This window comes from Lepidochelys kempii, chromosome 5 (assembly GCF_965140285.1).
Source record: "Lepidochelys kempii isolate rLepKem1 chromosome 5, rLepKem1.hap1, whole genome shotgun sequence".
Lineage (NCBI taxonomy): Eukaryota > Metazoa > Chordata > Testudines > Cheloniidae > Lepidochelys > Lepidochelys kempii.
The window spans coordinates 100287302-100302215 of NC_136384.1; the positions used below are offsets into that span (position 1 = coordinate 100287302).

Consider the following 14914-nt stretch of genomic DNA (forward strand, 5'->3'; position numbering starts at 1 on the left):
ATTGACTTTTTAATGGACACGACTGCAGTTGGAGCTTAGGATGAAGGTAAAGGTGGCCCTGGCAGTTATAGGGTATGTCTCCACCATAAACGAAGTGTATTGTATACCCACCTTTAGCTTTAATCCAGTTGGCATGGCTAACAACAGTTGCGAACATGTGGCGGCACAGACTTCAGCCTGGACTATCAACTCACGTACATAACCAGAGTCCTCAGCAGGTTTGTACTGGGGCCGTCACATCTTCACTACTCTTGTTACCCATTCTAGCTAGGTTAAAGCTAGTGTGAAAACGCCTACCTGCTCTACAATTACACTTCACTTGCAGTGTAGATGTACCCTATACATACAGTAGAGCCAGGATGACATTCTGGAACATTCCAGCTCTGTTCAAGCACTGGATCCTGGTGTGGTTTAAACTTAGGCAAGTCCACAAATAGCTTTTTTAAAAATCTGAACATTTTAATTGGATTAATACAGGGCCAAATTCATGGCTAACATAAGTGGGCTCCTCTCTAATGTTGTCTCTGAAGTACATATTCACAGGAAATTACTGAAATGAGAAAAACAAGGATCAAGTAAGAATGGTGATCCAGTTTCCCCACAGTTCTGCCTTTATTTCAAATGCACATTAACACATTTATTTTCTTGCATATTAATATGTTAGAATTCTCTAAGTTTTTAGGAACAAAATAAATAAATAAATAAACAAAGTCTGCTTCCGATAGCAAATGTTTTTCAAACAGAAATACTTTACCTGCTCAATAATTTGCCTCACAGTGTTCAAACGCACCACACCAGTTAACTTCTCTGAACCTGCATCTTTGGGTTCCGTCTCTGCAAGGACAACAGATGGTTTTTCCAGTTGTGAAATGGGTGTTCAAATTACCCTTCCCCCAAAATTCAATGCTGAAGAGCCAAACTGCTGAAGAAAAAGTAATGAATGACTTACTGGCAGTTTGATACAGATCAGGGAAGTCATTTGACAGCTTTTCCATCGCTAGATCTGCAATGGGGCCAAATATCACCACAGGTCTCTTAAAACCAGCTGAAGAAAAAAATATTTAGACAGAAGGTCTTTACATATAAAATAACCATGGCAATACATATTGAAACAAACATGCAGAAAAAGCTCAATTTAATCTTTAAGACTAATATCCTGGAAGTATCTGTAAGCTCCATATTATACATTTTACACACCCCCCCACACACACACCCACTCACCCCTCCCCTCCTATCTTTTGGTTCCCAGTGATTCATGCAGGAGCTTTCCTAATGTGAAGGGAATTCATGTATGACTTACCAATGGGGAAAAATGAGAGGGTTGTTTCCCCCACCCACACTTATAAAAAGTTGGAAGGGAGAAGAATGGAAATAAGAAACACATAGATAGTCCTTCTCATTATTCAGAATCAAGAACAGCTGAGCGGACTCTGCCATTTGAGGATGTATAGTACAATTTCCCTAGTCTGCCCTGCAGTAAACGACAAGCTCTCGAAGCCACACTAAATGCAGTGAGACTACTCTGATGATTAAAGTTACAAACATGCTTAAGCATTTGCAGGGTCAGAGCACTTCACAGTGGCAAAGAGTGGAGAGAATGTTCTTATTCTGAGGCCAATGCAAGTAACATAATGGTCCTTGTAAGCCAGTGGGAGAGGGCCATATTGTGCTCGGTGTCCCCTGAAAGTGTTTTTACTACTTTTTATTCCTCTTAGCCCAGTAGAACCAACATAACACAGGAGAATGGAAACTATCCTGACTCATGTAACATCAGGAGAATTATTACAGGGACAAAAATTCTTCCCTCTGTTACATCCAGGCAACTCTATTAATAAAGGCAATGGGATTACACCAGTGTAACTGAGGGTTGCATTTGCCCTAAAGAATCATTATTACAGGTGTCTATGAATGAGCCAGAAAGAACACAGCTAGATTTTCATATCCTAGGTTATGTTTGCAAGGCTGGCCAAAAAATACCAAAACATCTCTTTACTTGTGAGGTGAACAAATTTGATGTAGAAGTGAAGAAGAGACAAGCATGGACTTCCAAGAAGCAGTGTTTGCAGTGACACTTTTTAGAGCAGAGAACAGCTGCATTGAGAAGCAATGTTCCCTCAAATTTTTGACAGGCTGTGTGCGCAAAAAATTTCTTCTGTGCAAACTGTTGTGCTTCTGTGCAAATTTTTGCCGTGTGCGTGGGGTTTAGGATCTGTGCGCACACACATGCATACAGCTTAGAGAAAACAGTGCTCAGAAGTTAGAATCTTGACCAGGAGATTAGCATGTTATCGTTTTCTGTTATACTTTTCATTTAGCCTAGAACCCAAGACGGGTGGCGACACTTATTAAGTTGCCACATAAATGACAGTAACACTTGGGCAATAACAGCAAGATGTGAATAGGTGCTCAGTTCTGTAAAGTTCCACTCACCCTCTCGCAGCAGAACTCGCTCATAGGCCGGGAACTTTGTGCTAACAGATGCAATCGCTGTCAGATCTTCACGACTCTTTCTCAGATTCTTTTTCATTCCAGATCGTTGGCCACGCATTCTCCAGAAATCTGCCCTGTCACTCGAGCCATCTCTTTGGGCATTCTGAACACTGGCCATCTGCTCAGCTCTGAAAGGAACAGCATGGAATCCATTTGAAAAATGCAATCAAAGGGAAAACATGCCACACTAAAGGAAGAACCTCAGCAGAATCCAGGATATGAATTTGTAACTACAATGGATAACTCGGCAGGTAGGCAATCTGTGGAAGGGTATCCAGGGATTCTTGCCTTGAAGCAGACAAAATTAATATCAGAGAGATGCTCTGACTTGCCTCAACTGCAAGGTTTATTGTGCATGAATCAATCCTCTGGCTGCTAAGGCAAATGACAAACATAATGTATGCCAAGTAGCTGCTCAAGGAAAAGGTGATGTATGTGGAGATGGAAAGAGAGGAAGCAACCCATCATGAAATGATGGGCAAATTGCTTAAAGACCACCTCCCGCTCTCCATCATCTCTTCCTCAGATATCTTAAATTGAGTCCAAAAGGTAAAGCCCCCTTAGTCAGTTCAGTATAAAAAAGAATAGACTAAGGTGCACCACATAGGAAAGGAAAACCAAGCAGGACATCATGGAAGCACACTGTAAAGTCATATAACTTTAGGAACTTCTGTATAGGAGAATTGAAGATTTTTTCTTTAAATAAAACTGCGACTATATTGAAAGAAATATCACTTAGATATGACTTTGCTGCACTCTGCAATTCTTCATTAAAAGCACACCAGATAACCAAGCACATTTAAAAAATCTGTCTGAATTAACTGGAGTTTGTAAAAGCAAATTTAGCCAAAAACTTCCCACAACAGTTCAGTCACCCTCAGTACTTCCAAGAATACAATTAAAATTGTCAAGACATGAAAACACACTTTCCCTAAGAACATGTAGCTATACAGAAAAGTATCAGAGGCTTTTTCCAGAGCACTCATGTCAGGGTTCCCTCCCCACTCTGAACTCTAGGGTACAGACCTGCATGAAAGACTCCCTAAGCTTATTTCTAGCAGCTTAGGTGAAAAACTCCCCAAGGCACAAATTCTCCCTTGTACCTTGGATTAGATAATGCTGCCACCACTAAGTGATTTAGACAAACTCAGGGAAAGGATCACTTGGAGTTCCTACTCCCCCATAATATCCCCCCAAGCCCCGACACCCCCTTTCCTAGGGAGGCTTGAGAATAAACAAGATGAGCACAGACCAACCTTGGGGGTTTTTTCGGACACCAAAACAAACAAACAAACAAAACAAAAAACAGATTCTAAAAGAAACAGAACTTTATTAGAAAGAAAAAAGTAAAAGAAGCACCTCTGTAAAATTAGAATGGAAGATAATCTTACGGGGCAATCAGATTCAAAAACACAGAGAATTTCCCTCTGGGCCAAACTTTAAAGTTACAAAAAGAAAACCAGGAATACACCTTCCTCTCAGCACAGAGAAAATTACAAGCCAAAACAAAAATAAACTAACACATTCCCTTGCTGGTACTTACTAATTCTAATGGAGTTGGATTGCTTGCTTCCTTGATCTGTGTCCGGCAAGCATACACAGAACAGACAGACGAACCCCCCCCTCAGATTTGAAAGTATCTTGTCCCCTTATTGGTCCTTTTGGTCAGGTACCAGCCAGGTTACCTGAGCTTCTTAACCCTTTACAGATAAAAGGATTTTGTGCCTCTGGCCAGGAGGGATTTTATAGTACTGTATACAGGAAGGTTCCCTTTATATTTATGACAACTCATCACTGTAATTCCCGAGTGCCTCACATATGCTAATTCATTTATCTTACCCTCTCCTCTCTCATTTGAGGTAGGAAAGTATTATTCCTATTTTTCAGATGGAGAACTAAGGCATTGAAAGAGTACATGCCTAGTCCAAGATCTCACAGGAAGTCTACAGCAGAACTGGGATTAGAACCCAGATCTCACAGGTCTGAGTGCAGTATCTTCGCTACAAGGCCATCTTTGCTCAGCTGTTACCGACTAATTCCACAGTTTTAAAAGTTAATTTTACACATACACTATTGTTATGAATGTGATCGCTTGAGGGATGGACGGTGTCCATGTTCTTTTCCCCTCTTTCCTCTCCGAAATGGGTTATGTGAATGGTGAATAGGGTGAGAATCTCTTATTTTAAACATTGGGTGGGCAGGTGGGAAATCAATGTACCTGCTTTTATTTGGAATGATGCCCTTTTCCAGTTCATTTCCAATTCTCACAGCCAGCCAGTTACCCAGTTTGCCGTCGTACAGTGTATCAACTACTCGGAAGATCTCCCCTCTGGTGAATGCTAAACTCTGTGGAGATTCCTTCTCACATTCAAAGTGACTCCTTATAAAAAATGAATCTCCTCTGCCACAGGCCATTATGTCTCTATACACTGGAAGAGAAGACATCATTTAGTTTAACTTTGCTAAATAGATGTCCCATACCTTGCTCTGACATAGTTGCTGTGGGTGGTGTTTTACTCACCTGCTCTTCAAGCCTACTACCTTAAATAGTGTAAGGTTAGTGAAGGAGAGATTAAGCTGTTATTCTAGTCACAAAACTTTGAAATTTCTTCCCTTCACCCCCAATGTGGGAAAGAAAAGGTGAACTGGCACGTTCCTTATGCCTGCCCACCCTTTTATTCCCTAAAAGGTCCTCCACCTCTGCTCTTCATTCCATCTGATTCACTCTGGAACTTGTCAACATCATTGGTTCAGTCAGCCAATGGAAGCGAGAGGTGCGCTGCACTGCAGAGCAACACAAAACTGTTTTTCCTGCCTCGGGGTTTGCATCCATAGCATTCCCAACCACTGCCAGCACAGAGAACTGGATATTTGAACTCAGATTCCTCATGCAGCCCTGTCAGCTTTCTCAGCTCTCCCTATATTTCCAATTTTAAAATATTGTGTACATTATTAAGTGTTCTAGTACACACACACACACACACACACACACACACACACACACACGCGCGCGGTTATATCTAAAACCAAACAAGCAAACATTTGTATTTGCTCCTTATTGCCTCATGGATAAAAGCCCTGTATTGCTGACATCTGACAACAATCCCCCTACAGATCCCATGACTGAAGGGAAAGGCAGCAAGGAGCAGCATCTTGGCTGCTGAAGGTAGAAGCGACTGGGTACGGGGGACAAGAACTAAATGGCAGAGGTTCAGAGCTAGCAAGAGGTGCTTATTACAGGCTGGGTGGATGAGTAGAGGAGCAGGGCTCTTCTTTGACCAGCTGAATGGTGAAGCAGCCAGCCCACCTCTCCTCCTCCACATGTCCAGGGTGGGAGTCAGCTGGACACAAAAGCAATAATTTTCTACAATACTTAAAATGAGGGCAATTAAAAAGTGTTTTGAAAAGTGAGTATGAGAAAGAGCATTTGTGATGTCCCCAGCAAAACACAGCTGAGTTGAAAGGCCTACTGTTCTTTTCAGTGCCTGTCACACTGAGTCATAACAAACATTGTCACACTTTTGGTACCAGGTGCCTACCTTCATATTTGCTCTGAGCCAAAATGGTCACAGTTTCTCCTTTGGGAATTTCTAACAGGTAGAGAACAGCATCCTCCCGCACAATGCCTCTAAAATCCTGCATGTTTACCTGATGCAAAAGAAATATTTTATTAGTGTAATAAAGCCCTAAAAGAGGAAAGGAAAAGGCTGTTTTATTATGGTTTAAAAAAAAATATATCATCAATACAGAGGTTCATTGGTTTATGCCAATGGACATTATAGGTATGTAGAAGATGGATTACCTATAACTACGAGTGACATTCTGAAAGTACCCTGATGTTGAGGGCACTCTGTGAAGGGCTACAAAATGCCTGAACATGGGCACAGATGGCCAGGGCACATAAGAAAAGGTCCATTTCCAGGTAAGGATATATCTGTTTCCACATATTATGCTGTTCTGTAGTTAAAATCCCACATATTCTAAGTATACTGTTGTACTAAGTAATCAAGGAACTTCAAGTAATCTGATGCACTGGTATGCTCCAGATGGTTATAATTCATCACAGGATTGTACCCTAGTTTCAATATCATCCAGCATCCTGGTCACCTAGCGTTGTGAGCACATCTTTCTGTGGTTGCCTCTCAACTGCACTCACCCTACCCCCTTTTCCATGTGTGTCTCGGCTGTTTATCTGGACATAGAAGTGATGTTCACTCCCTTGGACCAACTCTGAGGCGCTAAGGGAAGAGCAGTACTGGAGTGCAGTGGCTCCCAGTACAAGGTCTTTGGGCCAGTCAGGGTCTATTTGCAGAAGGAAAGCTGAGAGAGAAAAATGAGACAGGGAAGGAGAATCAGTGCTTCAGAAAAGGAATTATTTCAAAACCTGTTCAGGCCAGCAAGCAGTTGGAGAAATGAAAACATGAGAAGCAGGGAACTATGGGACTGAGAAGGACCCCATGGAAATCAGTTAGAATCTTTATTGACTTCAGAGTGCTTTGGGATCAGGCCCAACTGATTTAGACAGGAGAGAAAACTCAGGAGGAGGACATGATAGACAGAAAGAGGAGAGCCACAGTCTCAGAAGAGATTTTTTGGGTAGAAAAACAACAAAAACAACAACAACAACGAGGGAAACCTAAGGAGTTTTGATAAAATAACATCTATCACCTTTTATTCACTAAAATGTGAGTAAAGGAAGGGAGAAAATAATCAGGTCATAGAGGGACAAAAGCTAAATGATGGGTGGGAGAGAGGGGAAGATACTCTGGTCTCATACTCTATGGTCTGTTTTCTCAGCTGGAGGAGTCACTAGTGAGTGTATCCACTTCCATCTTGGGGCATTTGTGTCATGTAACATTTCAACCAACTACTTCTCCTATTGAATCTTAATAAATTTCAACAGCAGATGTCAAAATTTAAGAATTCAGATAAAAAAAAATCATGCTCTAGGAACAGTGACCTTGTCCCTAGGAATAAAGTCATATGGATTTATGGTTTTTTCATATTGATGAAAGTAAAGAAAGCAATTTCTTTCACATGGTATCAAGAAACAAGCAGTTTTAGTTGCAGGGCTGAACATTTACATGGATACCTTAAGAATCTGATCTCCTTCCTGTAGCCCCTCCTGGTCAGCTGAAGTGCCTTCTTGAATTCCAGCAACAAATATCCCTACATCATTCCCACCTGCCAGCCGTAGACCCACACTGTCTCCTTTCTTGAATTTTACCATCTTCGTATTAGGACTAGAGTATTCACATGCAGAAAGAGAAAAAGTCAGGCCAAAGATTATACATATGACATGAATCATTTGTAGGAAGTAAACTTAAGTATGCTTGCTGTCAATCTCTCTATGGTACTTATATGGCCCATCACGGTACTATGTGAGAATCTCTTAGTCTTTCATGTATGTCTCCTCACAATACCCCTGTGAGGTAGGGTAATGCTATTATCCCCCTTGAACAGATGGGGAACTGAGGTAAAGAGAGGCTAAGTGACTTGCCCAAGGCCACAGAGAAAGTCTGTGACATAACTGGGAATTGAACCCAGGTCTCCCCAGTCGTTAGCTAGAACCCTAACCACTGAGCCATCTGCCTCACATGAAGAGCTGTTTTTAAAATATACCAGTTTAAATGAATTATGAGTAATCACACTCAGATTATTACACTGCATTCTGCGTAATGTAGAGAGGGGGAAAAATCTATCAGGTAATTAATAGGAGAGTCGGATAACATGGAAGTCTTCAGACTTTCTTCTGTGGGCAGAGTGTCAAGAATGCCCAGTTGGTAAGTTGAATCAAACCTCTCTTGTTCCAAGGAGACAGCAAGTACTGGAGTAAGTTCAGCTTTTTCTCTGCCAGAAATGCTGTATGCCTGGATGACCTTCACATACTTGGAGGGCACTGCCTTTCTGTTATCATTCGCTCAACATACCAGTTAGAGCCTGTCCCATAAATTCTCTTTAACTGAACCAGAACTAAACACTGACATATCAATTTGTACCCATTATCCATATCTACAATACACAGGACTTGACCCCGAGACAGCCTTTCAGAAGTTAATCAGTTCTCAGATCTTTAAACCTGACTCTCTACTGAAAGTTTGGAACAAACAGATCTTCAGTTCCCCTTCTTTAGGGTTCACCCCTTCAATCCAGATCTCCAACTGATTTATTACTGTTTCCCCAACACCAGCCCATTTCCCCATTTAATAATTTATATTAAAAAAGCATCCAAGTTGTATTCTTATAAAGCACCTTAGTGATTTCAAATATCAGACTCTAGACAGTCAAAGCTCTAGAGGTCAACATTATCACATTTAAAAAACTAGGTCCTAGGTCCACAGACATTTTGTTCCTGCTTTTCAGTGTGCAGGTTCCACAGCTGCACTCAATACACAAAGTAGGGATTGAGAAAATAGACATTTAGCTGCAAAAATCTCTAGCTTGTGTATATACAACTGTGGAATGGGTGTGCGCAAAAGCAGGCAGGCAGGCACACAAAACCCCACACCCAGACCTTAGGCCTTACTTTATGATAATTCAGCCTCTCCTTTTCAAAGCTATCAATGCCCTTTATATAGATTAATATCCAAAAATCTAAGATGCAAAGAGAAATGTAGAGACCATAGATTAAAATAGAGGAGAGCCAAGAACCATGCATAAAGATACATACCTACATTTGCAAGTGCAATTATTGTGTTTGTGCCTGCAAATTGTAAAGGTAGGTATTTAACTATCAATCTGCATTTAGAACCAGTCTGACTATGAAATCAGAGACTGTACATACAAATGTAGGGGGCCTGCAGTCTTGTGCATATACATTAGGCCTCCTTTTTAAAAACTAAGTTCATCCTAAATGTTGTCAGTCAGCTATTTAATACAGAACCCAAGTTATCTTTTCTTGGCATAGGACTGTATACGGGAAAACCACTGATGAAGAAACCAGCCCAAGAAAACAAAAAAAGCAATATGGATAGATGGTGAGAAAAACCAGGTGTTGAAAGCATACCCGTATATTGCTTCATCTTCAGGACTAGGGCGAAGAAAGGTTCTTGGGGTTACTTTTGGTTGAGATACTGTGTGTAAAAACCATAAAGTTATCTAACTGGACAAACAAGACATAAAAGAATGAAAGGTTTTCAGTTACAGGCAGCAGTTACAACAATATCATGTATGCCAGCAAAGAGTGCAGATCTGCAGCCTAAAAAGCACAAGGCACTCTGACTGCAGTATCCAAAACTAAAAAGTAACTAAAGAACAAATGTCAAGGCAGTAAATTAACTTATGATTTCAGGCACATCTCCCAATTATGTAATCCTTGTCAAATGGTTTTTTCCTCTCCAATTTTCTTTTTGTCAGGAATCTGATATTCAATCTTTTGCTCCAACTGTCCTCTTTTAAGGTCTGCCCAAAGGCCAGTCAGTCTATTCCAGCCAAGAAGGCTGAATGTGAATTCCCTTCGAGCCAATTTGTGCCAATTGTCAATCAGCTGGGGAAGATGTGGATAAGAGATGCCTTCAGACCCTACCTTCCTGGGAGATAACAAAGCCAGGATTTTGTCAGTACAATTGTATAGATTCACTTTTGCGGATAAGAGCACTCAACGTACATTTAACCTTTATGCTTTATCTTTAGCTCTCTCCTGTCCTCTCTTTTCAATGGAATAAGGACTTGGTTATTTAGTTCTTTATTATAGATAAGAAGAACTGCAGGCTGCTCTGCACAGGAACTGCCATACCAGATCAGACCAGTGGTCCATCTAGTCTAGCATCCCATCTCTGACAGTGGCTAGTACCAGATGAGGAAGGTGCAAGAAACCCTATAGTAGACAATTATGGAATAATCTGGGGAGCCATAGAAAAAGTTTCTTCCTAACTCCCTCCAGTTAGTGTTTGGCTTAATTCTGAAGCATGAGGGTTTATACCCCTTGGAATTCTCTCCTCTCGCAGCTAATGGGTTTTGTTTGGAGGGAAAAAACATCTCAAATGGGACATTTGTAGCTCTGACCTGGCGGGTCATCTTTGTACTTTGGTTCTTTGTTTGTGTCGGTGATCATGACAGCAGCAGCAGCAGCTATATCACTGGTTGATTTAAAAGGCGTGGGCATTGCTCCCATCCTGGACAACCTGTTGGGTGGATCCTCTTTTGTACTTAACAGAAAGAATAACAAATTGAGAACATTAAAACAAAATTTGGTACATATTAAAAATGTCTTCTTTAGTAAGAAAAAGAAGAGTAACACTTCCTACTTTGGCTTTTCCTTTAGTTTTTCATTGGAGGAATGAGAGTCGAAATCAGAGTGATGTAATTTTTGGTCATCTTGAGGGGAGCTTGATCGGTTTGACTCAATTTCAGAAATATCTATTGAGAGAACAGTTACGGTAAGTCTGTTTAAGAGATTTGTCTTCCATTTCATTGCACATTTATCCACATCTACTTACTTGCAATAATCTCAAGATACAAAATACGAAATATTTATAAACTATCCCCACTCTGGAAAAAAGATTTGCCTGGGGCTAAGAAAAGTGACCTGCCCCTCTCAGAGCCTGTGTCTCCCACAAAATATTTCAGGAAGGTTTTGTAACATCCAGAAAGACATTCCAAGGAGCATCAAAAGCAAGTGTAAACTTTTCCCAACTAGTATTAACATCCCACAGGTTTGAGCTCTCGCCAGAAACACACACCACACAGAGGCCTATTTTTATTGATATAAAAATGAGAGAACTGTAAAATGAAGAAGAGAAGGTGGTTGCCAAGAACTGCAACTGAATCTTGCATAGTAAAAGATTAAATAAAAAGAAAATGGCTTGTCTGTCATTGCCCTCCCCAATTTCTCCTTTGAAAGTCCAGAGGGTTCACTGTTAAACAACATGAAGCTGAGCTATTAAATGTCCTTCAGAAAGAAGCAAACAATTTTCCATGTAGTCCACAAATTCAAGCCATGACCCATTCTCAGCAGGAAAAGCTCCAAGAAGTTGCACTGAATATTCTCACACCAGAAACACACTTCCTGAATCAATTAACACCATCATGTTTCCAGTGAGGCACCAGCAGGTTATGCTGAAAGGGACTATTCATATGAAAATGATTGAAGAAGTTGGTAGGAGAAGGCTAAACTAACCGCTGATTGCATAATTCTGTCTCCTTCCCTGGAATATTGGAAAGAGCGGAAATGTCCTTAGAGTGAAATGAGACTGAGCTCATCCCACCATTGTCATGATTTGGGCCTTGCATTAAAATGACTTTTCTTCTAGCCACGGGGAGTTGGACTTTGCTTTGTTTAGTCAACATTACTCATGAATCAGCTAGAAAGGTCACTGAATGACACAAGGCCTGCTGAGTGACTGAAGGTTCTTCCTACACCAAAGGAAAAGGGTTTGCTGCTTCTTTGTCTTTCTAAAGAATAGCTGCAATACAGGTATCAATCAAATATAGTACTTGCATTACCACCATCCTATGAGAAACACTTTACATAAACAGCTTCACTTTCTGTCTATACAGGGAGTAGAACTGACATTACCTTTTGGCCCTAAGACACCTCACCTTCTATTTCTGAGTCACTGTCATGCAACGAAGGGATGTTGAGTAGTGTCTGTTTTCTGTCCCTCAGGACTACCAACTGGAGTTTTCCTCGTGATTTCTCAATCAATTTTCGGGCATCAGCTAGCGACATATTCTCTGTTACTGTACCATTAATCTATACATATAAGGCAGAAGTACTATTAAAAGCAAAAAATTAAGAACACAAATGGCAATAAGAAGTCATCTCAAAGCTCAAACCTGCTCATCCCCTTTCCAGTGAGCAGATTTTCTAATTAGGTTTTCAAATTAAAAACAAAAAACAAACTAACAAAGAAACACACACCTCAGCACAGAAAGAAACATCCTAATAAATGTACACAGCTTCAGCATGCCTTTGTCCAGGGCCGGCCCTAGCACCAGCAAAGCAAGCAGGTGCTTGGGGCGGCACATTTCTAGGGACGGCATTCCGGCGCCGGCCCTGCCACCTCCTAGAAACGTGCCCCCGCCGCCCCAGCTCGCCACCGCTCCGCTTGTCCCCCCTCCTTCCCAGGCTTGCCGGGACAGAGAAGTTGAGCGGCGGCGCCGTCGGGGGAGGCGGCGGTGGTGGAGCGGAGGTGAGCTGGGGCAGGGAGCGGTTCCTCTACCCCCCCCCCTCACTCACCTCTGCTCCACCTGCTCCCCTAAACATGCTGCCCCTCCCTCGCCTGAGAGGGAGGTGGGAGAAGCGGAGCGGCGGCGTGTTCAGGGGAGCAGGCAGAGCGGAGGCGAGCTAGGGCGGAGGATTGGGGTGGGGGGAGCCGCAGGAAGCAATAAAGGGGAGGGGGGAAAACGCGGCACGCCTGGGGGAGGAGGCGGGGCCGGGCCGGGGGGCACGAGAAAAAAGCGGGGCTGCCAAAATTTTTTTTGCTTGAGGCGGCAAAAATTCTAGAGCTGGCCCTGCCTTTGTCCACAACACACCTTGAGTATTATGTCTCCTTCATACAGATTACCATCTTTAGTTGCCAGGCCAGTACCGGTCATTTCTTTTATGAAAATCTGACTTCCAAGTCGGAGACCATACTCTGGAAAAGGAAGGAAAAAAATCCACAGCCTGTAAGTTGGCAGAACGAGTAACTGTTTACATCTAACTACTACTCTGAGTACACATCATCCACAATCACATGCAACACAGCACTTTATAGTAAAAGGGAATCAGGCACCTTAAGAAGCAGAGGTAACATGGTGAGACTCAAAGATGGGACATCAGTTCTACACTGCCTACAGTCTCACATTTCACTTTTTTAATGACAGGTTTTTGTACCTCATGGGTCATATTCTCTCCTGTGCCATATTCTGCTAGTGCAGGAGGCTGGGGAAGGCAGTGGGGGCATCTCAGGGTGGCATTTATGGTTCCCCCAGTCTCAAATGGCAGTGGCTCGTCATGGCCACAATGTTAGCTGCACCAACTCAGGATAACTTTCCATAGCCCTAAGAGACTACAGTATGAGAGGAGTGGAGCCATGGCCCCTCCCCTCCTCAGATACCACCCCCTATGTTGGGGGATAGGGAGGGAGTTGGCTCCTCTGGCTTTATGCCAGTATAGTCCCATCACCAAACAGGCTTCTACAGCTCTGAATGGTCATGGTGTTTTTGTACCACCTCTTATCTATGTACAAACTTCTTCAACAAAGTCGCTAAACAGATTTTCTCTACATACATGGTACGTATCTCCATGTGCATTATCTTTACATATGGGAGCATCTTTTTTTTTTTTTGTAAACTCATAATGAAAGTGATCCTGTCATGTACAAAATTAATTTTTATAAAAACAAAACATAAGCCTCCCCCCTCCACCAATGCTATTAAGATAGATGCAGTGGTGTGTTCCAGATTAGAAGAACAGGTTTGTTCCTGTGGAGAGACGATTTGCAATATGTCAAGTGCCCCCAAGCAGTGGATTTCTATAAATCCCAGGAAGACAGGATTTATAAAGTAAAATGCTGACACAACCCAATCTAAAGTATAGTTTTGTTGCACAACATGTATTTTTGCGACACTATTAAGATCACGCGCACACACACCCCCTACCATGCAGCCTCCAACGTTTTGTTAAAAGTTTACTTTTTAATTATTCTAGTGATGAATGAACCAGTTCTAGTTTGAACCAGAACCTTAGTCATTAGAGGTCCATGTATCAATGCATTTCACCCAAACTACACTTTTGGAAACCTCGCCTGCCTTCCACTAAAGCAAATAACCTAAACTAAACCAAACACTAAAAGACAGGATCCAGCAGGTTCTCTTTAATCTATAAAAGCCAGGCATAAATTTAACTTTGGTGTAAATTTAACCTGATCAAAGTTGTGGATTCCATCACAAGGGTAGTGAGCTCATCGTAGGAAAGTACAAGAGTGCACAGTGACCCGGAGAGACTAGAGCAGTGGATGGTACAGGCAAAGAGGAAGTCCCATGTCCAAGGACAAAGAGTAGATGGCACCAGTGATGAGCTGCCAAAATCTTAACAACCAGTTTCCTCCTCACCCCATGAGGGGATCGTGGCCCACCCCCCGGAGCCTGCCCCATCCACCCCCCTCTCCTGTCTGCCCCAGGATCCGGGCAGGAGGGTCTCGTGGGCCACCATAGTGGGTGCCCATCCCACCCCACCCCTAAGAGCCAGAGGGACCTGCTGGGGGGCGAGGTGGGGAGTCCCAGTAGTGCTTACCTGGGGTGGCTCCCAGGAAGCATCTGGCAGGTCCCTCTGGCTCCGAGGGGCAGGGTAGCACCTGCTCCCTCTCCTGATCACATCAAAAGTGGCGCCTTAGGCACTGACTCCATGGGGAAAATTTGCTGGGTGCAGCTCCCCTCCCCGCCCCAGCTCACCTCCGCTCCGCCTCTGCCCGAGTTACGCTCTGCCCTGCTCCGCTTC

General features: G+C 42.6%; 1 protein-coding gene and 1 long non-coding RNA gene across 17 annotated transcripts in view; one reads left to right on the forward strand and one right to left on the reverse strand.

Moving 5' to 3' along the window:
* The window catches only part of LOC140911684 (uncharacterized), a 100772-nt gene that overhangs the window by 30905 nt on the left and 54953 nt on the right, over nucleotides 1–14914 (forward strand). For 5 of the 6 annotated variants that reach the window (XR_012159085.2, XR_013635841.1, XR_013635842.1 and 2 more), the window contains exons 3-6: nucleotides 2533–2741; nucleotides 6273–6412; nucleotides 9398–9467; nucleotides 10754–10868. This is a non-coding gene — a long non-coding RNA (uncharacterized LOC140911684). The remainder of the gene's footprint in view (nucleotides 1–2532; nucleotides 2742–6272; nucleotides 6413–9397; nucleotides 9468–10753; nucleotides 10869–14914) is intronic. The other variant, XR_012159084.2, reaches the window with a different exon arrangement.
* The window catches only part of TJP2 (tight junction protein 2), a 94304-nt gene that overhangs the window by 6987 nt on the left and 72403 nt on the right, over nucleotides 1–14914 (reverse strand). For all 11 annotated transcript variants that reach the window (XM_073345179.2, XM_073345180.2, XM_078852885.1 and 8 more), the window contains 11 exons: nucleotides 12967–13070; nucleotides 12031–12184; nucleotides 10737–10848; nucleotides 10495–10637; nucleotides 9497–9563; nucleotides 7583–7733; nucleotides 6030–6138; nucleotides 4709–4919; nucleotides 2431–2618; nucleotides 950–1045; nucleotides 755–834 (listed from right to left, as the gene is read on the reverse strand). In XM_073345179.2, coding sequence (XP_073201280.2) covers nucleotides 755–834; nucleotides 950–1045; nucleotides 2431–2618; nucleotides 4709–4919; nucleotides 6030–6138; nucleotides 7583–7733; nucleotides 9497–9563; nucleotides 10495–10637; nucleotides 10737–10848; nucleotides 12031–12184; nucleotides 12967–13070 — 1415 coding nt within the window. The remainder of the gene's footprint in view (nucleotides 1–754; nucleotides 835–949; nucleotides 1046–2430; nucleotides 2619–4708; nucleotides 4920–6029; nucleotides 6139–7582; nucleotides 7734–9496; nucleotides 9564–10494; nucleotides 10638–10736; nucleotides 10849–12030; nucleotides 12185–12966; nucleotides 13071–14914) is intronic.